Here is a 26845-nt window from a genome sequence, read left to right on the forward strand (position 1 = left end):
ATATCGATAGTGCCATCGTATGGTTTGACAGCTCTCATCAGCAGTTGTTTGTGTGAATCGGCTGAATAGTAGAGGGGGATTTAGGATTATTTTTTTTGCAAAAAATAAAAGAGAAAAAACGAAATAAAAATGGTGTTCCAACTATTGCAGCGTTCTTCTGTCCGGGCTGTGCAACAGTTTGGCAAAACACGCTGGATCAACACATCCGTTATGGTAAGAGTGTATTTGGCATTTTCCTTATGATTTCCAATATGATTTTTTATTCTTTTTTTAAATTATGTAATATCGTTATATCCAGAAAAAAATATGAAATGTTTTATTGCAATCAATTGTATAAGTTCTACTTTAGTTAAAAGTTATCTAATGAGTATCTTGGAGAATGTGTGCAGAAGAAAATCTGTGGAAAAAACTACCATCGTTTTCACTTTTTCTGGCTTATTGGTGGTTATGATAATCAGTGACGGGCGGCTACAATAACAACAATTTTTGCAAATGTCTCTGGGTGCTAAATAAAAAAAGCCGGTACTTGTACTACATACACATCCACTTGTGGTTATTGTGGGGATTGTGGGGGCATCGTTTTTGATTATATTTATTATTTTTTTAAATATAAACATAGTTATACACATGCACACACAAAACCTTATAGATGCCGGTAATAGAAACGATTGTCGTAGTGTTGAGGAATAAATATAATCCTGATTTCGGATTATACTCTTTTTGCTGACATTAATCGGTTAAGTATACAGGTTGGGACACATCCGCCAAGCACCTGTGTGTTTGATAGGTATACCATCCATTCATAAGTTTTGCTTTAATCCGAAAGCCTCTATAATCGTTATGTATATTCTCGAATTAACAATTTGTAATTGTTTTTATATTTCGATCTCACCTTTAGATCTCATCCTGTTTTCACTTTGTTTACATACAAAACAATACTGTTGTTTAATTCATTTCCGATTTCTATGGCATTGTTCAATTGAAAATGTGATTAAATGGTGATGAATTTTGGCGTGATAAAAATCGAAAATATTGGAATAAATTCCATTAAATAGTTTAAGATCAAATAATTAATTTCGCTTCGATCTATTTCAAATTATTTCAATCAAAATGAATAGACCCTATACAAAAACAACAATCGATGATGGCTCACATTAAACTGTTTACAAAAACACACCATTTAGCACTTCAAAAAAGATCAATTAACCGGTTTGATAATGAAATTCTAAATTATGCGAGTTTTTTTCTGCTTCAGTAGTAATTTTGGTTCTTGAGTAGCAAATAGAAACAACAACAACATACAATAAAATGATACCCTGATAATCCTCATAGCAGTACAAGTGCTGATATGAAATAAAACAAAATTATCTCTTGAGTTAAATTTCCATTTTATTTTATTTTTTGTTGACTTTGAAATTTGAAACCAAAGTCACTCATTTTTCACTGTGTGTGATATAACAATAAAAAAACGGAACGTTTAGTATTGCATTACACTTGCTAAAGGAATGGTGAGCAGCAGCAATAATCATACTTAGTCACTATAACAAAGATTAAGATCTACTTGCCTTGCAAAATACATAACTAAAATGAAAAAAAAAAAAACATTTTCGTTCTAGGCCCTTCAAGATTATCGCATTGAAACCGATACTTTCGGTGAACTGAAAGTACCAAGTGATAAATACTATGGCGCCCAAACAATGCGTTCCCAAATTAATTTCCCCATTGGTGGACCCACGGAACGTATGCCTAAGCCTGTCATTCAAGCCATGGGTATCTTGAAGAAAGCCGCCGCCGAGGTCAACAAGGAATTCGGTTTGGATCCCAAGATAAGTGAAGCTATTTCAAAGGCTGCTGATGATGTGATCTCAGGAAAGCTTTATGATGATCATTTCCCATTGGTTATTTGGCAAACCGGTTCCGGTACCCAAAGTAACATGAACGTCAACGAGGTGAGAGGCTGAAAAGCGATTTTGTTTGTCTTTTCTGATTGTTATGTAATTCTATAGGTCATTAGCAATCGTGCTATTGAACTGTTGGGCGGCAAGTTGGGTTCCAAGGATCCAGTCCATCCCAATGACCATGTCAACAAATCCCAATCTTCCAATGACACCTTCCCCACCGCCATCCACATCTCGGTTGCTTTGGAATTGAACAACAACCTTAAACCCGCCATTAAAATCTTGCACGATGCCCTCAAGGCCAAGTCTGAGGAGTTCAAGGACATCATTAAGATTGGCCGTACCCACACCATGGATGCTGTTCCCCTGACATTGGGTCAAGAATTCAGTGGATATGCCCAACAAATGGCCTATGCCTTGGACCGTATTGATGCCTGTTTGCCACGTGTCTATGAATTGGCCTTGGGTGGTACTGCTGTCGGTACTGGTCTCAATACCCGTATTGGTTTTGCCGAAAAGTGCGCTGCCAAAATCGCCCAATTGACCGGATTGCCTTTTGTCACTGCCCCCAATAAATTCGAAGCTTTGGCTGCCCGTGATGCCATGGTGGAAGTGCATGGTGTTTTGAATACCATTGCCGTAAGTCTCATGAAAATCGCCAACGATATTCGTTTCTTAGGCTCGGGTCCCCGATGTGGTTTGGGAGAATTGATGTTGCCCGAAAATGAGCCTGGTAGCTCTATTATGCCCGGCAAAGTCAACCCCACCCAGTGTGAATCCATGACCATGGTTGCTGCTCAAGTTATGGGTAATCAAGTTGCTGTCACTGTGGGTGGTTCCAATGGTCATTTCGAATTGAATGTTTTCAAGCCTTTGGTTGTTTCCAATGTTTTGCGTTCCATTCGTTTGTTGTGTAAGTGAGAAATATTTTTTTGTTAATTTCTTTACAATTTTTTTTAATAATTTTGTTTTTAGCTGATGGAAGCCGCACCTTCACTGCCAACTGCGTACAAGGTATCCAAGCCAATCGCGATCGCATTAACAAAATCATGAATGAATCCCTGATGTTGGTTACCGCCCTGAATCCCCACATTGGTTATGATAAGGCCGCCAAGATTGCCAAGACTGCCCACAAAAATGGTACCACCCTTAAGGAGGAGGCCATTAAATTGGGTTATCTAACCGAAGAACAATTCGCTCAATGGGTCAGACCACAAGATATGTTAGGCCCCAAGTAAATGTTGTTTAAAAAGAATATAATTAAAAATGTATTTATTTAAATTTGTCAACATAAGGATTTAAAATTTTTTTGCTAAATAAAATTTGTGCGAAAAATGAAATCATAAAAAATTGTTTTGTTATTAAGGATTCAGGGTGCTATTTAAGATAAAGAACCTTAAAGGGAAATGGGATTTATTTAATAGGGATGGGGATAGAAAGTAAAAGAAAACCCATAGGGTAATGTATTTTAGGAAGAAGTGGAGAAAGCGCTTTTTTGAAGTGTGGACACGGAGGTATTTTCCGTTGAAATATTGGTAAAAAATTATATTCATTTTTTAAGGACAGGGTACTATTTAAGATACTGATCCATAAAGGGAAATGGGATTTATTTAATGGTGATAGATAGAAATTGGAAGAAAAAAGTCGATGTATATAATTTGGAACTTCCACGATTGAGACTGAAAACAGACAAGTCACAAAGAAGAAATAAATGTACTTTTGTTTTTAAAACCCCTTTCTTATATTTGTAATGAGATGTGCTAATTAAACAATCGAATACATACCTCAGAGACTTTGCCAAGAGAATACAAACTTTTTTTTGGTTAAACTTAACTTTATTTTTTTATCTTTTACACTTACACACTAAAATATATAGGTGGTTAGATATTGTACAAAAAAACAAGTTAAAATATCGAAAAATAAATATTGTATTTGTTGTATACATTTCCGTCAAGGCAATGAGAAATGTTACAATCGTGCATGTATTCGATTATTTTAACTTATTTTTTAACAATTTTTCTTTTGTGGAAAATTAAGACAAACAATACAAATGAAAAAGAGCTTTTGTTATTTTGTCAAGAAAAATGTTACAAACAAATTGAACCCCATTAGGAACACTAAACTTCCAAGAAATACCATGATGTGCCTTGTTATTTGGTGGGGGTTTCTTAAAGTTGTTGACAACAAAATATAATACAGGGTCGACTAAAATTTAACTAAAAATTATATTGAAAACTGTTTTGGGATATCTCCAGCTTTAAAGCTTCTGCGCCTTTTTTCAACCAAAAATAGAAATATCACACAAAACAGATTACAACAAGATTTGGTATAATGTATTCTTAATAAAATTGGTCGCCCTGGCCGTTTTAAAAGACAGCAAAATTTTATTTAATTTTTTAATTTAGTTACCAATCAATTACAATTTTAAGATTTTGTATAATTATTATGCAGCAGAATGGTCTTAAATTTAGAGGTATTTAATTTGTTTTCATTTCTGTTTCTGTTTTGTTATTTATTAATGATATTATTTTCTTATGCAGTCTGGCAAGCAAAGTGTTTGCCCAGCTGCTTTAAAAACAGAACTTTCTTTTTTACTAATAAGTTAAAATTGTTTATTTCTTTCGGTTAATGCAAATTAGATAAAGTTCTGATTTTAAATAGTTATTTGCATTACACATTTGTAATTACATCTTTTTTTTAAGTAGACACACAGATAAATATAATTATTTAAATTTGTTGTTGTAGTTATTTTTGTTTTACGTTTTAAGCTTTGGAAAATCATTAAAAATATTAACTTTTTCTGTTTTGTTTTCTGTTTCTGTTTTTCAAAAGTTTCAGAACTTTTTTATTTTCAAGATTATGTGTACTGGATGATTTTCATATTGTGAAGCTCTCTCTTAATTTGTCAGCTCTTGCAACGATATTTAAATATATATGTGAATATATGCCATTTCTAAAAAGTTAATTACTTTTATTTTCATTTGTGTTTGCCTCTTTTTTATCGTCCGTTTTGGTTGTATTTGTTTGTTTGTCTTTTTCATCCTGTAAAAAGTTTAATTTGAAAAAAAAAGAAATTTAAAAAATAAACTTTTATTAAAGTAGATATTTTGGTTGTTATATAAATATTCTAAAAAAATATATATCAAGCATACCAGTAATACATTTAAAGATGTAATTGTGATATGATTCAAAACAATTTAATGTGAAAGAATATACCTTTCAATGGCCTTCAATAATTCTGTTTTTTGTTTTTCTTTCATACCAAATAATTTCATGTGATTACATTTATTTATCTGAAATAATCTACAAAATAAAACTAAGCCACAATTCTCACATGGGCTGATGAATAGCATACTCTTCTCATGTATATCTATCCAAGCGGAATTAAATATTACATTCCATCTTTTTTTGCCATCATCACATAGCAATGCCGCACTATTGGCTGATTGTAAGCTACCAAATTTCTTTACAAGCATGAACACTTCTACTACCACAATGTCTTGCCTCAAGTATTATCATATATATTTATATTTACCTTAGCCTTTACCGCAGCAGCCTCCTTTTTCAAATATTCCTCCCGCGCAGCCTCATACATGGCCACAAACTTGTCACGCTGAACTTTGAATTGTGCAAACAATTCATCGTCTTTGTTGCCCTTCAAACGATTTTCGATATCGACCTTCTTATCGTGTTCCTCTCGAATTTCACTGGTCACCCAGGGCTTATCGATGGGATACTGATTGATCAAATTCTTTAGGGTCTTCACCGTACTGCCTTTGCCCTTGGTAATCTTTTTCGGGCTCAGTTTGTTTTTCTTAATCTTACCACCAGCAATGAAGGGTGCCGGTGGTATCATGCGTGGTGGAATCATGGGCGGAATTGGTGGCATCGGTCCATTGCGACGCATAAATGGTGGTGGTGGTGGCTGTACACCCATACCCATAGGCGGCATTGGTGGACGCATTGGCATGGGTGGTGGCATCATTGGTGGTTGGAAACCACCCATTGGCGGCTGGAATCCCATGGGACCCATACCACGAGGACCACCACCCATGGGTGGCATCATACGATTGCCACGGGCACGTGTCGCCATACCAAAGTTAGCGCGCGGACCATTGAAACGAGGATTGCTTGTCATTCCCCCGACCTGCTGATTTTTCCAGCCAACATTTGGCTGAGGTTTTCCATTCTTCGGCTTAGTTTTGTTGTTTTTCTTTTTAGCATCTGCTGCGGCTGCTCCTGCACTGTTGTTGTTGATATTGTTATTCTTGTTGAAGGCGGCATTATTGCCATTGTTCGGTGGTGCGGGTATATTGAAATCAAAATCTAAATAACCCGGATTGTCCGGAATCTGACTGACGTTGAACATTGGATTATTGTTGAAATTGCTGTTCATCGGTGGTTTCATTGGTGGCTTCTTATATGGCATCTGGCGTTGTTGTTGTGCGGCATTGATTCTGCCATTTTGAGGAAAATTCTTTTTCGATACCATTCTTTTTTGCTTTCTTACGTTTTGCTCTGCGTACGTTACGTCGCCTATTTATCTAAATGTTAAATATTATATTTATTTAGCAAATTATCTAATACAAAAATATGAATAGTGTTCTCTAATAGTTAAATAGGTGGTTTTGTGATATTCTCTTGTCTGCTCTAAAATATTTTGGTAAATTTATTAGGTTTTTTCTTGATCACACACTGTTTGAGTTTTCCCTTCTACACAATTCTTTCAATTCTTTTTTCCAAGCTATTTTTTCACAAATTGATGAAGCCGATTAATCAGGGATATAGTGATGAGCAAATAACCAGTATCTGAGTGTATGGTAATCAAAACATTGTCGATTGGTATGAATGTGATTACTTTCAATGTTATTATCTATTTATTTTATTCAGATGATTAATATAAATTTAAAATGAGTTAAATTAAATTATACCATTTTAAATTAATTTAATTAGTACATTTTGTTTTAAATGCCATAAAGAAATCTATTTCATTTTATTTATTTAGCATTCACCATAGATTCTAGAAGTTTCTATAGGTATGTTCACACTATGTGATTTGTTATCCAAAATAAACAATGTGAAGCCATTGTAAGACCATGTTTACATTGAACTAATATATAAAAAATTAACCTGTTGCATGCATTATTTATAAGAACATACGACATATACGATACGATTTGTAGGGTTTCACTTTTTTATTCTCCTCAACTTAGTTAGAAGTTTTTGCAGGGTTGGTTGCATATATGTAGAATAAATAATCATAAAGTAGGATTATTTATTCTACATATATGCAATGGAATGGGCAATTAAAACCCACTGGATTAACTATACCCTTTACAATGTAAATGCACTACTAGAAAACTAGTAATTTTTCTTTTTAATTCAGGATGAAAAATGTGTATTACAACGTCCGTATTGAAGAAATTTATAAGTTAGGTGATGAATAAGCAAGACAATTAAATTCCCAAGTCGATATTAATTCATTTTTGGTGTTTTTAGTAAAATGATAAAAATATGTCAAATGATATGGGTTTTTTTCATTTTCATCATATTTTTTTATTTACTTATTTTTATTTCTTTACTTATTTTATTTAACACTAAAGCCTCCAAAGCCAATAATTAGTGTTTTATAATTTGTTATTTAATTTATCGGAAATAAATAATGCTCTAAAGACTAAAAAATTCAACCGATATCAAATATAAATTCCCTACGTCATGTAAATCCTTATACGCTGTGGAATTGACAATTTAAATTGAGTGTACTTCATAAATCGAAACGTCAGCATAAAAATCACAATTGTAAATTGTATTAATATTCTAGCAATGTTTTAACATTATTCTATTTTAGCCTTAACATTAATTTATTTTAAGTAATTAATGTGCAATCTAAACATTTAATTTCGTAATATGCCTGTTTTACTTGGCATATTGCAATTCACAATTGCACATTATTGTGATTGACAAGTTTGCACAGCCATGTGGCATCATTGATTGATAGAAGTCGTCTGATAGAAGTCGCCTGATAGAAGTCGCCAGGCAACAACCAATCACCGCACTGTCCGCACTGCCGCGCCGCACTGTATTGAGCCTACAAGACCAAAATATTCCCATTAAAAACACCGAACAAGCAACACGGAACGCAAAAATTCAAAAAAACTAAAAGAAACGTCGTCTATACGGTAATAATTATTAAGCGCCAAAGAAACAAATAAAGAAAAAAGGTTGCAACAAATTAAAAGAAACAATACAAAAAAGAATAGCTTTAAAACAAAGTAATTGAAGCAATGATGAAAGTGTAACAAATTAATTGTGGAGTTGACAAGAGTTTTATTTGCTGTGCTCGTCGTTGCATATACAAATGGAGTTTTCATTGAGCTTTCTTTTGGCAAATTGTTAACTGAAAATAAAAACGTGTGGTTTTTTTTGAAAAGGATTTAAAACAATATATTAAAATAAGTATATATTTTAACACAAAATATTGTGTTGTAAGTGCTTTATTGCATTTTCCGCTTTGTAAAAGTTTAAAAAGAGGAGGTGGGTGAGTTGTGTTACTCCTGGCGAAAAATAATTTATTTCCAGTATGTGGTTAAAGGAGTCGCTTGGAAAATTAATTATTAAAAATTGTGAAATTATTTGTTAAATAAAAAAGACATTATCTTTCAATATTTTCAAGAAATACATAATTCCATCAGCAAGCCCACCTTACCACCCACTTTTTTACTGCTGCTTCTTGCATACTTCCTGCTAGAGAAAAGGATTTTCGTTATGGTCGGTCGGTATGCCTGGTGGTGGTGGTTGATTTCTGGTTCAGTGTGTAAAAAAACACAATCGCTTGCTATTTCGGGCTGGGGGAGAATACAAAATAAAGAACAAATTCTTTTATAATTTGTTAACAACAATTTATTTGCAAATTTGGCCAAAAACAAATTTGTTGTTAAGAAAAAAAAGAACAATTGTTTTCTTAAAGAAAAACAAAAAAAAGAGAACCAGACGGCATACCACAAGAACCTTCTCGATGTACTCATTTTCTTGTTGGTGCCGCTGCCGCTGATCATTATGTTTGTGCCAAAATAATCATGTTTTTTCGTTTGTATTTTGCTAAAATGCTCATTCATATTTTGTTTGGTGAGAAAAAAGAAACGTGATGCCAGATTGCTAGTTTAATATGCTGCGATCATAAGGGAATTCTATGAATAGAAATAATGGGTTGCCAATTAAAAGTGAAAAGGTAATAGTGAACAATTGACAAAGGATAATTTAAGGATTAAAGGTAGATAGAATTGAAAAGATTTAATTTTTTTCTCACTTATTTCCATCAAGCCCTATTAACAAGCTGGATATCCCCTGCCTCTCAAAATCAATTATTGTGAATTGAGTTCCATTATAAAAACGTGAACAAAGACAGGGTGACCTTATTAATAGATTTTGATTTCAATTTTAATAGGATTTTTTTGCACGAATTTCGTTCCCGTATTTTCTGATTGAATTAGTTTTCCTTCTTTTAACAGTTTTACTATTAAAAATGTACGGAACCTAGAAAATAACCTGCCTCTTTACTTCTAACCCTATATAAAGAGTATTTGGGACATGAACAGTGTAGCTTCTTTATCGCACTCCTAAAAATGTTCAAAACTGTCATTCAAAAGAATGATGTATGTTTTAAATCTTCGAGGAAATAAACTTGAGACAGTACCAGGTCCACCGAAAAATAGATCTGTGAATGGTTTCAGAAACAAAACCTCTCTTACAAAATAGTTGAACATCATATTTTTGGGGATTTTATCGACTTATTAAATAAACCTACGAATACAAATAAAGACATAAATCTGCGATGGGGATTTTTTTTGTTTAGCTTCTACTCTTTATTGGATCTTCTAAAATGCCCCTTTTTAAGTTTCAATAAATAAAAATTCGAAATTTTCTATAACTATACGGTTGTGTGACACATAAATCATACTCCTCTAAAAACAATAAGCATTCTCTTAGCTTTCGTATTTCCATCCCCCTCACATTTTATGAGCCTTGTAAAACCGTGTAGGTGCCGTCATTCGATTAGAAATCATCTCCAATAACTGAATTTACCCAGCCATGCTAGAGCCACTTAATTGATGTTGTCATAATATTGACGGTCGTCACAGATGTCTGGTGCGCTGCTGCTGGTTTTATACTGTCTCGCGTTCTGCATTCACCTACAAACAAACAATGACATGATTCAAACGGTGGCTAACAAAGGTTCGTGGCAAAAAAGGCGATCAATGAATAAACAAAAAAGAATTCAATCTGTTTTGGGGGCGATGTGAAAATGTTTTGTTGCCCTCCGTATGGTCATCACCACAAAGGCTAAGCAAAATATCTCTATGTGATGCTGTTTTATTTTTCGCTTCTCTTTAATAGAAGGATGTGCAAAAAAACGAAACAAATGAAAATATGATTTTTCATCTACTCATTCATCTAGTATGACTCATCCAATTTGCAAGTCAGGTGTGAAAGTCAAAACTATGTGAAGTATTTATTGGTGGTGTGGGGATGTCAGTCAGGGTTATTGTTGCTATTGTGATTTTCATTTAATTGTTGTCTTAGTAATAATAATTTTGTATACAATTTTTATATTATAAAAAAAAGAGTCCTTTGTTGAATACCATAATCAAGCCATTTTATTACCTAGTTTTATTATATTGTTTTATATAAGCCTAAAAGTAGGCTATGCAGTTTACGTTCAATATTTCCATAGCAATGGACTGTTTTTTGTCTTTCCTAATTTAAATAGATTTGTGTCGAATAACGTTTCTTTTATAATATAACATTTTTTACTACCAAGACAAGTTGTGGCGGAAGAACAAACAAACTACCTTGCATGCGGCTCATCGTCTATCATCGCCAACCAACCAACCAGCCATATACGGTTGTTATAAGAACTGGTTTACCATTTTTGTAGTTGTTGTTTTTTTTTTTTAATTTCAAATAGTACAAAAATAGCTGTGCTTGTTTGGGTTTTAACACTATTGCATATTTTACCATGCCAATCAATATTAAATAAAAAAATGACGTCATGTTCTTTTAATATAATCATGCCTCTAACTTTAAAACAATTTTCAAGACGTTTTTTTGAAGCACCACAAAACACCGAACTGTTTCCACTGTTGTTGGTTCACTTTTACTTTTGTTGGAAATGCAAAAAAAAATGTTATTGCCGGCTTACTATCATTATCCACCACCACATGGTTTATATTACAACAGCCAACAGTCATTGACTGCCTCGCTGCAGCAACATTCTGATAACCGGCCATGTGTTTGTCACGTTGTAAATATTTATAACTTGTTTTTGTAATTTTGTAATAAACAAAGAAAGCTCAATTGAAAATTAAATAACTGTCAATTTCACAAATTGTTGTTGTATATAAAAATTCAAATTGTAGAAATTTTTTCTTGCAGTTCTTATTGGTGAAGGAGTTAAGCTGCAAAAAAGCCGCCAATAAACCCCAATTATTTTTCTATAAGTATTGTTAAGTAGTCAACACAAACAAAAACAGACAAAATGTCAGATCGCAAAGCTGTTATCAAGAATGCCGACATGAGCGAAGAAATGCAACAGGATGCTGTTGATTGTGCGACACAGGCATTGGAAAAATACAATATTGAAAAGGTATGTGTGTTTTTTTTTTTTTTTTTTGGGTTTCTATTCTATAGGAAAAAATATCATAATTAGTTTGTTTTGGTACATTATTTTAGTTTATTTATATAAAACTCAAACTACCTCACTGGGTGATAATCACCTAGTAGTCTTAGAAGTAAATATGAGCGTTTGAAATTTGGATAAAATATAAAAAAGGTGTGAAATTGAATATGTATTCAGGTCAGGTATATAAAATCAGTCCGTTTGAGTAGACTGGAGATGTAAAATTGTATATGTACTCAGGACAACGTTGGGAATGTAGGATCCATTGATTCACATCTTACAAATTAAAATGTGCCGCCCTTTTCTATTTATGTAAAATGAAGATAAGTGTTATAATTCCAACTAGTAAATGGTGTACACATAAGCGAAGCAGTACGGATGTTATGTACTTTAATGTACTTCTCTCTTAAACCTTCAAAAAATGCATTTCACATTATTTACTTTTTTGCTGTTAGCAAAAGCAATATGGCCAAGAACTGTTCCAGAAAAAGTATAATCTTGGCAATTGCATTTTAGTATTCAACCTTTGCCAGAGCCCCATTATAACTCCATCACTCTTTTGTCATTGTTTTTTGTTTTGATTTGCACAGACACGAAGATAAGCAACGGCGAATTTTCTATTTGCGATATTTGTGTTGTTTTGTTATCTTTCCTCTTTTATTTATTGTGATAATTTATGAGATATTTCGCCACGAGCACAATAGGAAAAAATTAAGCAACAAAAACGAGAAAATATTTTATAGAACTGAGAAGCAGATTTATATATAATATTTACAATATACTAATTTAGGGGAATTAGCAACAATTAATATATTTTCTATATACAAATTTTCAAAAGGGAATATCTATTTTGGAGACAATATTATCATTCTCTATAACAATGAATAAAAATCATAATTTCCTACAGAATCATTAAGGAAAATATTTGTGGATTTGTGTGGTACTTCTGAGGTAATGTTATTATAAATTTAATTATTTTTATATATTTAATTATACTCTTAATAATTAATTCATAGAATAGAATAATATCTAAAACGTTTTAGATTTTTTTCATGATAAATATTCATAATGTCCTATAGTTTCTTTTATAAGCAATTAGTTTCCCCCTTGTCGCCATTGCTTAATATCCACGAAGGCGACACTAATTCATTTACACCATTATTCGTATGGTATCCACCATTAATGTATTTTCAATTGGTTTCGATATAAAAAAAATTGATAAAAATCCTAAAAACCCACCTCTAAAACAAAGAACGCATTAATCCATTTTCCAAATCCAAAATAATATAAATAGCATATTTTCCTAATTGTTCCACTCGATATTTCCGTTTCTATAAATAAAATACCTTTTTTTTTAACCCCCGGGCCATAATTAAAGTTCAATAACATTGCCTTCACAAAATACAAAGTATTTGTTTTTTGTTGTATTATGTAATTTTTGTAATACACTTATCTAGCTATGAGCCTTTCCTCCATTTACACATTCCTCTGTTTCATTGTCTTGGTCATGGACTTATTAAAAAACGAAAGACAGGAAAAACCCCCAGTTTGAAAATAGATAATCAATATTATGTACACATGTACACAGAGAAGTGATATTGCTGCGGCAATGAAAATTATTTCAAGAAAAGGCCATGCTGCTTGTAGACCAAATTCTAACCACCCAACCCCACAAACCATCATCATCCTCTTCTTCACCTGCCTAACTAAAATACGGAACTAACCTACTATTCCACTGTAGGTAGGCACTGTGAAATTATGAGAATTGTTTTGGTTGACACATACACAGCACTCAGCCAGCCAGACAGACAGTCATGCTCACACTCAGCAGCATTCTATGATGATGAGTACCAGGAGGAGGGTGGATGGCGTGAAGCTTCTTTCATAAAAAACAAATATTGTGATTTTAGGTGAATGGACAAATCATCAGCAGAGACATGCGCCACCATCACCTTTTCCTCCATAACTCTCCATACTACTACGATTTTATTGTTGTTCCTTTTAGAACACACAAGCTTACACACACACACATAAACAAATTTGGTGAAGGTAGGGGTTGCAAGTGTTGGGTCAGGTGGGAATATATATTTATATATACCAGAAAATATATGCCCAACTAGCCACAATATAACAGGCTTAAATCACAATTGCCAACAACATCAACAACATATATAAGCATAATAACATTTGTCGCCGCCCTTCCACAACCACCTGCCATGGTAATCTACACCAGCCATGGCATTTAACCAAGGCAATGGCAATGATTTCAGTTTAAATTGCCTTATTAGAGGTTAGTAGTGGTGATTTTTTTGGGGCGGCTGACCAGCCAGCCATCCAGTCAGCATTGGCGCTTTAGTGTTCAGTTCATGCTAAGAAGAATTGCCGGGATAATCGTGTTATATGCCATGGTTAAAAACAATGGCGGAAGTATAATTATAAAACGAACGGTATAGAAACGGTATGGAAGGGAAATAGTAATTAGTTTGTCCACTATCTTTGTAAAACAAAAAATAAAATTAAGGAGTGCAATATAGAAAAATTCAAAGACTATTGGACGTGGATTTTTATAAAATATTTTTTTCTGTAAACATTACATTTTTGTACTTAAGGCGTAGGTTTTTAAAAAACATTTTTTCCAATGAGCATTAAGATGTCGAGTTTTATATATATATATATATATATATATATTCAAACGTTCATCAGGGCTTTTTAACAAAATATATTTTAAGTACCATTAAGGCGTGATTTTAAAGCAATATTTTTCTTTTTTTAATTCCATTAGGTCTTGGTTTACAGATTTTTTTCTATTTTTTAAATACCATCGAGGCTTGATTAAAAAAATAAATTTTTTTATTGGTCAATTTTTTAAATTCATTTGTTTATGATTTTCTATTAAATACGTTCAATATATATATATATATATATATTTTCCCTAAAAGCCCTGAACTTTCATATCGAAAACATTTATCTAGACTAATTTCTAGTTTTTATTTCTTTTAAGAAATTAACAACGTGTTGTTGTGATGTTATGACGTCACATCACAAAATCTTTAATGTTCTTGACTGAACCTTTTTTTTAATTGGGAGAGAGGGTTATTATGTCTAAACACGACAACCAATATTTAATATATATGTATATTGTAATTATAACGGACAAACTTTTTTAGCAAAATTCCTTGTTTTCCGAATTTTATTTTATTTTATGGAGGTCAACAAAATGTGCGTGTTTTTCAAAATATATAAAAAATCCTCCCTTATACGGTTGACCTATTAAATACATATTTATTTGTTGGGGGGTTGGCGGGGGAAAACTAACAAAACAAAATATATTACAAACCTGTTTCGGAACAACACCAACCATACACATTTTATCATAATAATATCTAAACTAAAGGACATATGTCGCACTATGTGTAGGGAAAGTGAAAGTTACCCTCCCTCCCGGTCATGTATATTGAGTTGTTATAGTCCTGATGTGAATAACAGATCCTTGACAACAACCCATAAATAAATGTGTGTTTATAGGCGTTGCTTTGTTGAGTAGTTATGACAAAACAATTCTCCGCAAAAAAGGCAAAAAAATATTGATTTAACACAAAAATGTTTACTATTGGCAACAACGAATTACACATATAATAAAAAATAATGATAATATCCTGTAAAGTAGTTAATTATAATGTAAATGTTCATAGTTGTTGTTACATTGCATGTTTTGTAGACCTGAGACATATTAATTTGTTTTGGTAGTGCCGGTAAGGGGCGGCATATTAATAGCATAATTAAATGAAGTGGGGAAATGAGGGGGTAATAATAATAGCAGCCGCAATATTCAATATTCTCAAACACAAAAGTCATATATTTTTTAAGTAATAATGTAGTTTCTAAAAACTTTTTTGAAATTTTAAACTTTTATGAAATATATTTAAAGACCTAGATTTTTTTAAAAATATTTTTCTCAAGGAGTTGATTTCTGCAATATTTTTAAAAAGCCATGCCTTGTATCCATGTAAAAATATTTTAAAAAGCCACGCCTTGTATCCATGAAAAAATATTTTAAAAAATCCACGCCTTGAAAAATATTTACAGAAATATTTACATTAAAAAAAAAAAATATTTTACGAGGCGTAGTCTTCTATAAAAAATTTTTTTTAAGTGTAGTCGTCTATTAACAATTTGTTTATAATTCAAATTTTTTCGTAAAATATCTTTTTAATAATAGACTCTTCTTAAGTATTTCCTTCAAGGTGTAGAAATCTTTGAAAGAAAATGCTTATTTTTATAAAAAAAAATATATTTGTAACACAATATCAATATATATTTAAATATTTTTTTATATGTAATAACCGCTTAAAGAACATTTAATTATTTTCCTCATTTTTCTTATAGGACATTGCCGCCTTCATCAAGAAAGAATTCGACAAAAAATACAATCCCACATGGCATTGTATTGTTGGCAGAAATTTCGGATCCTATGTGACACATGAAACACGTCATTTTATCTACTTCTATTTGGGTCAAGTGGCTATCCTGTTATTCAAGAGCGGTTAAATTAGTTTGAAATATAAATCAATCCCCCATATAAATAAAACAAATGAAATATTAACAACAACAACAAGAACAAAAATAAATCCATGCAACCAAGAAAACTTAAAAACAACACACATGACGAAATCATATTGTTGAACCAACAAAATTCCACAAAAGCATAAAAAGCTAAGCTCTATCTATATATTTTACAAAATAAGTGTAGAAGAAGAAGTAGCAGCAGAACAACAAAGCAAAAGCGAGGGAAAGTATAGGAATATATAAAAATAATATTAAAAAATATGAAAAAAACAAATTAATAATAGTAAAAATTTTCATCTAAGAAAAAGAAGAAGAAAAAGAAGACACTATTACTTTTCTATAGAAGAAAAAACAAATTTATAAAAAAAGAAACACAACAACAACAAAAACAAATTATTTCAAATTGTTTTGCATTATGAAAAGAAGCTACGCGGTTCGGGCATTTTAGAATCCCAAACAACTTGGCTACTTATTGGAGTTCCTTTTTTAGTTTTTTATTAATACAAAAATAAAACATTTTTTGTTTATTTAATTATAAAACAGAATTAAACACTCACTCTCACTTTTACACCAACCAGCCATATACAAAAGAAAAAAATATGAACTCGATGTTCAAATGTTAATTTTTATTTATTTATACAATTCTGTTTTTTTGCAAATTTTAAGTATTTTTTTTATAATTGTAATGAAATAATACAAAAAATAAATTCCCAAACCACAACAAAAAAAAAAAAAAAAAAAAAAAAAAAAAAATGCGTGAAATCTTCTATTTAATTTTTGAGACCAAGACACGCATTAGCTCAGTTCTATTGTTTGTTTTTCAAGAAAGTATTAATATAAAACACTTATGGCCATCCACTTATACAAAAATAATGCAAACAAACAACAACAAAAAGTAAACATAATTATCAATTTAGAGGAAAATTATATTTTTGGAAACTAATGAAGGAAGATTAAAAGACACAAAATTCCTGAATCCTTACGGAACGACGAGAGAGAATGAGGGACAAAAAACAGTAATTTCCATGATACTGTCAATTGTATAGGGTTTGAAATTTTTAGTTACAGTAGTAATAATACCACACGCCTTTCTCTCTCACACACAGTAATTGCAAATTTAGGACCACATAAATATGTACTTAATAAGTTTTATGATTTCATCATTCCACCACATGTCTTTAATTCAACAACAACAACAACAATAAAATTAAAAGACAAAACATCAATACGTGGTGCTGAACCCTATTCTATGAAACTTAGAAATCCCATTCATTATACATCATATTTTTTATTGTTAGGTTTGCTTTTTTAATAGAATAAAAAGAGAATAAATTTTTGCAAATTTAAATGTTAAATGTGTTGAGTGTTATTCATGTGGATATACTTGTAAATTTTTTTACAAGTTCTATTTCTATTTTACTTGTAACTTTTTCAACTGCCCAGAGTCCAAACGCATAAGTGCCCTAATAATAATGTTTTTCCCCCCTTCTCTCACCAACCCTATGTATGTTATTGTTTATACCATCCAACCCCTTTCCAACCAAAAAGAACTCTGAGAAAAAAAGATATCTTAAATTATGGTCTATCACTTAAATATATACGTCGTGCACTTAACCAGAAAAGAAAGAAAAACTAAACAAAAATTCAAAAACATTTCCATGCACCCTAAATTTATAAATTTATTTATTTTCTCTCATCCATCCTTAATTTTTTTATGATCATAAACTTGAAAAATTAATGATTTTATGAAATTATTTCGCTATATATATTTTTTCGAATTTGTCTATTTGAATTATAAATTCTTAATTTTTTACAACCCTCTTTGCTGTTTGTTATATAAAACCTCATCCTTATTTATGTTAGAAATAACATTTGAATTATATTTTGAATTAATATAAATGTAATTATGTATTTATAATTTTAAATAAAATTTAAGTATTAATATAAACAAAACAAAAACGGTATTATTAATAATTTTCAATGTAATACGTTGGCTTTTTGAGGAAGGCTACATAGGTCATATGGCTCAGATTTCTTAGAAGACAAATAGTTTTCCTCACAGCGGACCAATTGTTCTCATAAACCAAACCAAATGTATTCACATAAATTGATTCAGTTTACATTTGTATAGCTTTGTCATGGGTGGCAAAACCCAAGTCAAAGAACACCTCATTACTTTTCCGAACCCTGATGGTTGGTTCTGTGAATGAGCCGACATCAACAAATAATGCCACGGCAGCGAATTTTTCATGGTTAAAAAAATTAAATGTTTCAGATTACAGTATTTTTTAGTACTTCTATAATTAAATCTGATACAGATTCAGAAGAGGGTGAGTTCTGAATCTGCATCAGAGTATCCACCTGCTGAACTTGAACTACCCGACTTCACAAAGTATCTCATTATTATATTAAGGACTAAAAGCCTCATGATAATTGAATACAGGAAAATTTGTATCATCTAATTTTCGTTTAAATCTATATGTAAAACATCGTTGTTGGTATACTCTTGAAGAGAATTTTAATTTAATTTAAAATTTCGTTGACAAACAGAAGTTATCAGTTCAAGGTGATTTGCAACGTTCCGTAACTACACGTAAACGTATCGTAACGAATCTTTGTGTAGTGTGTTGTCATTTTTGCGCGAATCCCTAAACGTCAATTCTCCCCCATGCCTTTTATACGTCTTTTGCGATGTTCCTCACACCTTATTTGTAAAATTTCGTCTTTGTTTGTTTTGATTCTGGCTTTATCAGTTACGTTTTAATGCTATTTCGTCCAATTCTGCAACGCCTCAAAACTTTAAGAAGCGGCATTGTAAGTCTTGATTTAGATTAGACGAGTTTACTTGCGGCAATTCTTGTCGTTCTGTACATGGCATTAGACTTTTCAATACAAAAAGTCGATTAATCGAAAGTCGATTTACATTTATCCCTATATAAATTTGCCTAAACCTCATTCGTAAACAACACGGTTTCCATTTAGTCTCTATCCCTTGCCCCTCCTCATTCGTAAACTTTCGGTTATACCATTTTGAATTCATCTTTATCGGCCGTTTTGTCTTCTCCTCCCATTCGTTAGCAGGTGGAACGTTTTTCAATTTTTCAGTCGTCGTTTTTATTTTAGCTCCGTTCCAAAACCTAAAAGATCTACTAATATTACAAGTTTTGCAACTTTTTACTCGAAAACCGTTCCTGAACCCATAAAACTGGTAAAGCATTGAATCAAATTTAAGAGAGCACAAATCAAAATGGTTTTCTCTTTGTAAACTTTTTGTTATGTTGATTTTGAAGTATTGCCATATAATTTTGGCATATTTACTAGATTTGCGTTCCCGAACTTTTCAAATTATTTTGTACTCTGAGACTTGAAATGTTTCCCTTTTACTAGCTTTACTATTAAACAAGTGAAAAAGCGTTAAGTTCGGCCGGGCCGAACTTTGGATACCCTCCACCACAGGTATACTGACAGGTATTTGAAATGAAAAAGTGGACCGATATTTATAATTTGATATTTGGTACCCAATATGAACCCACTGTACCAAATTTCAGCGAATTCGGTTGAAAATCGCGCTTAAGAACCTCAAAATACCGAAAATTTGGGGTGCCCTTTTATATGGGGGCTACCAGAAAAAGTGGGCCGATATTTATAATTTTTAGTAGAGATATTTGGTACGCAATATGAACCCAATGTACAAAATTGCAGCGAATTCGGTTGAAAAGCGCGCTCAAGAACCCCAAAATACCGAAATTGGGGGTACCCTTATATGGGGGATATCCGAAAAAATTGACCTAAATTTAAATTTTAAATTTTTTTGTGGAGATATTTGGTACCTGCTAAGAACTCAAAATACTAAATTACAGCCAATTCGGTGAAAAATACGATAAAAACCCAAAAAATACTGAAAATTAGGAGGTACCGTTATATGGGGGCTACAAGAAAAAGTGGACCTATATTTATAATTTTTTGTGGATACATTTACTACAAATTCGCTTGAAAAACGCGCTCAAGAACCCCAAAATACCGAAAATTGGGGGGTACCATTATATGGGAGCTATGCCTAAACGTGGACCGATATATCCCATCTTCGAACTTGACCTGCCTGCAGACAAAAGACAACCCTATGCAAAATTTCAGCACCCTATCTCAATTCCTTCAGAAGATAGCGTGATTACAACAGACGGACGGACATGGCTAGATCGTCTTAGAATTTTACCCTGATCAAGAATATATATACTTTATAGGGTCGGAAATGAATATTTCGATGAGTTACAAACGGAATGACAAAATTAATATACCCTCCATACTATGGTGGAGGGTATAAAAAGTACTGGAACAGACCATTTGTTGGCGAAGGTTTGCGTACGACGTCGCTTGAGTCTTGGCAGAACGACGATTAACAAGCGAATTTTATGAAGGCTGGAGTCTTGGAGGCTTCCCACTGTTCTTTTGAATCTCTCTCTCTCTTTTATTATTTTTTTTTCGTTTTTCCATATATAGTTCCTTTGCTCCATACAGTTCCTTTGCTTCAAATAGTTCAAAAAAGGAACTGGATCAGAGAAAGGAATTATATTAATTAAAGAACTGGAACTAGTTCCGTTCGTTCCTTTCTCGGAATAGTTCCAATGAACTACCCAACTCTAGTTTTTAGGTTAAGTCGTTTTATTTGGCATAACAAAATTAACAAAGTTAACAAAATACGGTTTTATTTAATATATATCAGATAATTTATTCACATTCACGTGCACCAGCGGTAATTGAAATCTCAAACAGTACGTCCACCAGCTATTGGCTTAGTTTATGCTTTTCGAAAGCAGATTGGTAATTATCGGCAAAAGAATAGCTTTCCAGACTCAGAATTTGTTTGACAAACATTTATGTGTCATTCCGAAACTAGCAGCAGCGGCAGCACCTGAATCAATAAAAACAAAATATCAACAAATAAATTCGTCGGCACAGCTGCTGCAGCAACATCGGCATCTTCATCATCACCAACAACGACAACAACAACAGCAACGTCAACAGTATTCTTGTCGGTTGTCTCATCAGCAAAATAGTCATTTAGAACGTCGACGTCAGTGTAATAGCAACATAATGGTCAGTGCCGAGGAATCGGATGTTAGCTATTTAGAAATTCCTGATAAATCAGAAAATGACAAGAAACATTATAAGTATGTAGAAATTTATGTTCGGCAAGGGTGCATCATAACCTCCTTTTTGTTCTACTCTTCACAGGACATTAGTGTTAGCTAACGGTCTACATGCATTATTGGTATCGGATCCAAGTCCAGTGCCGCATGATGGCTTGACAACCTCTTCCTGTGAAACAGGTGATTCCTGTGCCGAGGAATCCAGTGAGAGCAGTGATGACGAGGCGGGTAGTTCAAGTTCAGAAGGAGGAGACTCTGATGCAGATTCAGAAGAGGGTGAGTTTTAATTATAGAGGAACTAAAAAATCCTGTAATCTGCAACATTTATATTTTTTCAGGCGATGAAAAATTAGCTGCCGTGGCATTACTTGTTGATGTCGGCTCCTTCACTGAACCAACCAACTATCAGGGTCTGGCCCACTTCCTGGAGCATATGATTTTTATGGGTTCCGAAAAGTATCCCACAGAAAACGCCTTTGATGCCCATATTAAAAAATGTGGTGGTTTTGACAATGCAAACACCGAGTGTGAGGAGACTTTATTCTACTTTGAGGTCTCCGAGGAGCACTTGGACAGCAGCATGGACTACTTTACGGCCTTGCTAAAAGCCCCCCTTATGATGAAAGAAGCCATGGCTCGTGAACGAGAAGCTGTCGAATCAGAATTCCAACAAACTTTACATGACGATGAGGCTAGACGTGATCAGCTACTGGCCAGTTTGGCCAACAAAGACTATCCCCATAGCACGTTTACTTGGGGTAATTTAAAATCTCTGAAAGAGAATATCGACGACGAAGTTCTACACAAAGATTTACATGAATTCTGTAAACGTCACTACAGTGGTCATCGTATGTATGTGTGTGTACAAGCTCGACTGCCAATTGATGAGTTGGAGAATTTGGTGGTTAAACATTTTTCCGATATTCCCAGCAATAATTTGGATGGTAAAGATTTCGGCGTGTACAATTATCGTGAGGCGTTTAGTCCCGAGTTTCATAACGAGGTGTTCTTTGTGAAACCGGTGGAGAATGTGTGTAAATTAGAATTGACTTGGGTATTGCCACCCATGACAAAGCTATACAAATGTAAACCGGATCATTTCCTATCATACCTCATTGGTTATGAGGGTGAAGGTAGCTTGTGTGCTTATTTAAGAAAGAGGTGAGCGGTGAGGTTGATAATTTTATTTTGAAGTGCAACTTATTTAGTGTGTGGTCTCTTTTTTGACATTTCAGATTATGGGGTCTCGAACTGATTGCTGGGGTAGATGAATCGGGTTTTGATACAAACTCCATTTATTCATTGTTCAATTTATGCATTTATTTAACGGATAGTGGTTTCCAACATTTGGATGAAGTTTTGGCTGCCACCTTTGCCTATATACAATTATTTGCCCAGTGTGGTTCGCTGAAAGAGGCCTATGAAGAATTGGCCAACATTGAGGCGACCAGTTTCCGTTTTGCCTCGCAAAAAGCAGCATTCGATAATGTACAAAATTTGGTTGTGCGTTCAAAGTACTATCCCTCGAAGGATATATTGACTGGCACAGAACTCTATTTCGAATACAACGAAGAACAAGTTCAGGATGTAATCAAACACCTGAATGAGTTTACCTTTAATATAATGATAACGTCACAACAAAAATACGATGGCATTAATTACGACAAGAAGGAGAAATGGTTTGGCACGGAATACACATCCATTAAAATGCCGCAGAAATGGCAGGAGTTGTGGGACAATTGCGAATCGATGCCAGAATTGTTTTTGCCCAAACCAAACAGGTTTATCTCGAATGATTTTCGTTTGTTTTGGGTGGAGAATGGCAAACCTGAAGTGCCATTTGGTCCCAAGAAGATTTTGCAAACGGACATTTGTGAGCTGTGGTTTAGACAGGATGACAAGTTTGAGTTGCCCGATGCTTTCATGTATTTCTATTTTGTATCGCCTTTGTTAAGGCAAAGTCCTAAGAAGTGAGTAGATTTATAATAAAAAAATTGGGGTTCAAAGGGGATTAATATTCTGTAACATTTTCAGTGATGTAATGTGTGCATTGTATTCCCATTTGGTGAAATATAAATTGGCTGAGGAATTGTATCCAGCCACTGTGGCTGGTTTGAATTATCAATTTTATTCCGCAGAAAAGGGTGTTGTTTTGAAGGTAAATATTTGAAGATTTTAATGGCTATGTAAATGGTTATATTGCTTATTGTGCTTGCAGACAAATGGTTATAACGAAAAGCTACACATGGTGGTGGATTTAATTACTAAATCCATGGTGAACATGCGTGATCACATAACTGAGGAACAGCTGGAGGCTTTTAAGAAGCATGTTAAGAAGGGCTATTTCAATGCCTTGATTAAACCAAAAGCTTTGAATAAGTATGTAGATCTGAAACAATAATTTCGAATTAATAAAATGTTATATTCGATTTTTTTTTCAGAGATATACGTTTGACAATTGTGGAGAATATACGCTGGACCATGATTGAGAAATATAAATGCCTCAATGACATTACCTACGATGATATGTTGGATTTTGCCGATAAATACACCAAAGAACTGTATGTGCAAGCGCTGATGCAGGGCAATTTGACCGAGGAGACGGCTCACAATGTTATGAATTCGGTGTTGACCACATTAAATTGTCAGAACATTAAGGAGGTAAAGAGAAACAATTTACTAAACATTTCCACTTATTTTAACTACGTTTTTTGCAGACAAAATATATTGAAAATAGAACTGTACAATTGCCACAAGGTTCCCATTACATACGCTGTCATGCCCTAAACGACAAAGATGTCAATACGGTGGTTACAAATTTCTATCAAATCGGCCCGTGTTCGGTGCGCATTGAAAGTATTTTGGATCTGTTGATGATGTTCGTGGATGAACCTCTGTTCGATACGTTGCGAACCAAAGAACAATTGGGTTATTATGTTGATTCTACGGTACGCATTAATTATGGCATAGCAGGTTATTCCATTACCGTAAATTCCCAAGAAACCAAACATACAGCTGCCCATGTCGATGAACGCATCGAAGCATTCCGTAGTAAAATGTTACAGATACTCGATGAAATGCCTCAAGATGAATACGAACATGTACGAGAATCATTAATCAAAATTAAACAGGTTGTCGATATGTCCCTCAACGAGGAGGTGTCTCGCAATTGGGGTGAAATAACCTGTGAAGAATATCTATTCGATCGTAAACGCAAAGAAGTGGAAATATTGAAGACACTGAATAAACAAGAAATCATTGATTTCTGTTTGAACAATGAAAGGACAAATTTGCGTAAATTGTCGGTCCAGGTTATTGGTAATGTCAATGAAAATAATGCCATGGAAGAAAAGCCAGATGATGCCATGGACGGGGACGAAGATGAAGACGACGAAGCTGATGACAACGAGGACAATGAAGAATTGTTCAATGCCTTGGCCAATAAATTAGATTTGAAATTTATACCACGCGAAGGTGATGCCACCACAATTGTGGATATCAACGATTTCAAGGAGAATTTGCATGTCTATCCCATAACAAAAACAAAAGTAGAAATACCCGAAAACGATACGGAAAATAGTGATCGTTGCACACCAGCTGGAGGTGGTGCTATGGATATTATAGAAGATTGCTAAACTATACAATAATAATGGAAAAATAAAATCAGTGATTGACGCTTCAATATTTTAATAATGTGAAAATCAAATTATATTGCCGCAATTTTTTTGTCATTAGAATTTATAAAAATCTAACTATTCAAATTAAAAATTTGAATTTAATTGCTCTCAAAGTGTTTTTTTTTTAATTTTTTATTATTACTATTAAACAATATTCTTAATGGGAAATTATTTAAATAAATTACTATTTTATTTCAAAACAATAGGAATGTCAAATTTAAGTTTTAAATCTAGGCTAAAGGGACAATTTACAAACGAATCCTTTAAACTAATTTTTCACATAAAAAATTATTATTATTATTTTTGGAATAGCCAGTCTTCATAGCTTTCATTTGACACCAATTTTATTACAATGTCACCAATAGTTCAAAAGTTATGGGACAAATTCCAGAACATAAAATTTTTCGCTTACGCCATTTCAATCTACGGTATTCGTTATTCTAGACACAATTCAATACGCTATGCTAAATTTCGTGTAAATCGAACAAACTTAGTGTCTACTTTGTTGGCATTTAACAAAAATTAGTCGATATTTCAAATATCTTTGAACTTTCACAAAATGCTAATTTTCTCTAATAAAACATAAATTTATTTATGTATTGTCAATATGGAATAAATCTTTAGAATTCCCTCTAACCATTGGTGAAAAATTAATGAAAATCGGTTAAATGGTTGCTGAGTTATTTGCATTTGAATTCAACTATGTTCCGAAATATACTTACAGTTCGGTGCTGGGCGCCTATTACCCGAAAATGAAAAACCATACAAAAATGCAGTTTTTTTTTTTTTTTTTTTATATATTATTTTGGTTGGCCCACTTTCTATAGGGATAGAAGGTTTAGTGCCATGTATCCGTATGTAGCTTTGCTACGAATTTGACTTTATCCATAGATGGTGGTTTGTGTTTTGCAGGTTGACTTCGATCTTCTTTAAGAATTTGACCACAATGTTCAGACTTTCTAAGCCTTGTGTATCAGTGAACTCTTCTACTGTGAAGGAGTCACATAGTAGCGAAAAGCATCTTCTTTTGCTATTAAATTTACGAAAATTAAAAATTTCATGCGCAGCTGTTTGGATTTTGTTGAACGACTCGTAATTTATAGGTTATCCGTATTTAAAAACACACGTGTTAGTTAAGCGAACGCTTAACAACCGCCATTTTGTAAAAATCTATTTTTAAGCCCGTGGGCGTGTAGTACTCATTTAAAATTTTTTTTTTACGTCTTTCTTGTGAGCCGTCCGAGGACGAACTGAAAAAAAATGCAGTTTTATAAAACGGCAAAGTTTCTGGTGACAGCTGCTGGTTTGTAAAGAAAATTATAGCATACTTTTAGGCGAAACACAGTTATTGTGAGTAATTTAATGTAACATAACTTCACATCCATTCACAATAGTTGTTATGAAGAAAAACATTTTATTCCCATTTTTCGCGGGAGGTACCAGAACCGAAGGGGTTTCACAATGGTGTTGGAGAGAGAAAATTTTCCAGATGCAAGAAGAAACATTCTGCGTGTTATTTTTCCATTTCCAATATACCAATATATAGTTTAAATTTCCTACCCAAGCATTTCAATTCAAATAAAAAAGTCCGTATATATTATTACTGGTTATATGGGGTCAATATTTGATTTATTTAGCGATTCGTATAAAAAATATTTATAATTATAACAAAAAAAATATATATAGAATATTTATTTATATATAGTATAGTATTTATTGTTTGCTTATTTTGAGCATATGTCTGCCAAAAAATCCACAATCAAAAAACGTCGGGTACCAGAATATTTTACAAAAAAAAACTTCTTACTTGCATTTAGTGGGGGACGGGCGGTGGCCTCCCTTCCTGCAAAACAAAAATATCTACCATTTTGAATAATAACG

General features: G+C 33.0%; 4 protein-coding genes across 4 annotated transcripts; 3 read left to right on the top strand and 1 right to left on the bottom strand.

The window, feature by feature from the left end:
• The first annotated feature begins 99 nt into the window (after positions 1-99).
• Positions 100-3141, top strand: LOC133320924 (fumarate hydratase, mitochondrial-like). Its single transcript, XM_061530034.1, has 4 exons — positions 100-213; positions 1617-1949; positions 2007-2811; positions 2874-3141. Exons 1-4 carry the CDS (start codon positions 130-132, stop codon positions 3134-3136), a joined length of 1485 nt encoding a protein of 494 aa, XP_061386018.1. The 5' UTR covers positions 100-129; the 3' UTR covers positions 3137-3141.
• A 1696-nt stretch (positions 3142-4837) lies between these two features.
• Positions 4838-6393, bottom strand: LOC133338916 (DNA-binding protein K10). The gene is made up of 2 exons (XM_061547045.1): positions 5434-6393; positions 4838-4940 (listed from the first exon to the last, which is right to left on the bottom strand). The coding sequence occupies exons 1-2, from the start codon at positions 6388-6390 to the stop codon at positions 4860-4862; spliced, it is 1038 nt and encodes a 345-aa protein (XP_061403029.1). The 5' UTR covers positions 6391-6393; the 3' UTR covers positions 4838-4859.
• A 5001-nt stretch (positions 6394-11394) lies between these two features.
• Positions 11395-16145, top strand: LOC133338886 (dynein light chain 2, cytoplasmic). The gene is made up of 2 exons (XM_061547012.1): positions 11395-11541; positions 15961-16145. Exons 1-2 carry the CDS (start codon positions 11434-11436, stop codon positions 16120-16122), a joined length of 270 nt encoding a protein of 89 aa, XP_061402996.1. The 5' UTR covers positions 11395-11433; the 3' UTR covers positions 16123-16145.
• A 2758-nt stretch (positions 16146-18903) lies between these two features.
• LOC133338917 (nardilysin) lies at positions 18904-24922 on the top strand. The gene is made up of 9 exons (XM_061547046.1): positions 18904-18954; positions 21097-21308; positions 21373-21563; positions 21626-22448; positions 22523-23257; positions 23322-23445; positions 23506-23666; positions 23729-23948; positions 24005-24922. Exons 1-9 carry the CDS (start codon positions 18904-18906, stop codon positions 24920-24922), a joined length of 3435 nt encoding a protein of 1144 aa, XP_061403030.1.
• The last annotated feature ends 1923 nt before the right edge of the window (positions 24923-26845 follow it).

This window comes from Musca vetustissima, unplaced genomic scaffold, assembly GCF_032173495.1.
Source record: "Musca vetustissima isolate MV318-11 ecotype Yass unplaced genomic scaffold, APGP_CSIRO_Mvet_v1 utg704, whole genome shotgun sequence".
Lineage (NCBI taxonomy): Eukaryota > Metazoa > Arthropoda > Insecta > Diptera > Muscidae > Musca > Musca vetustissima.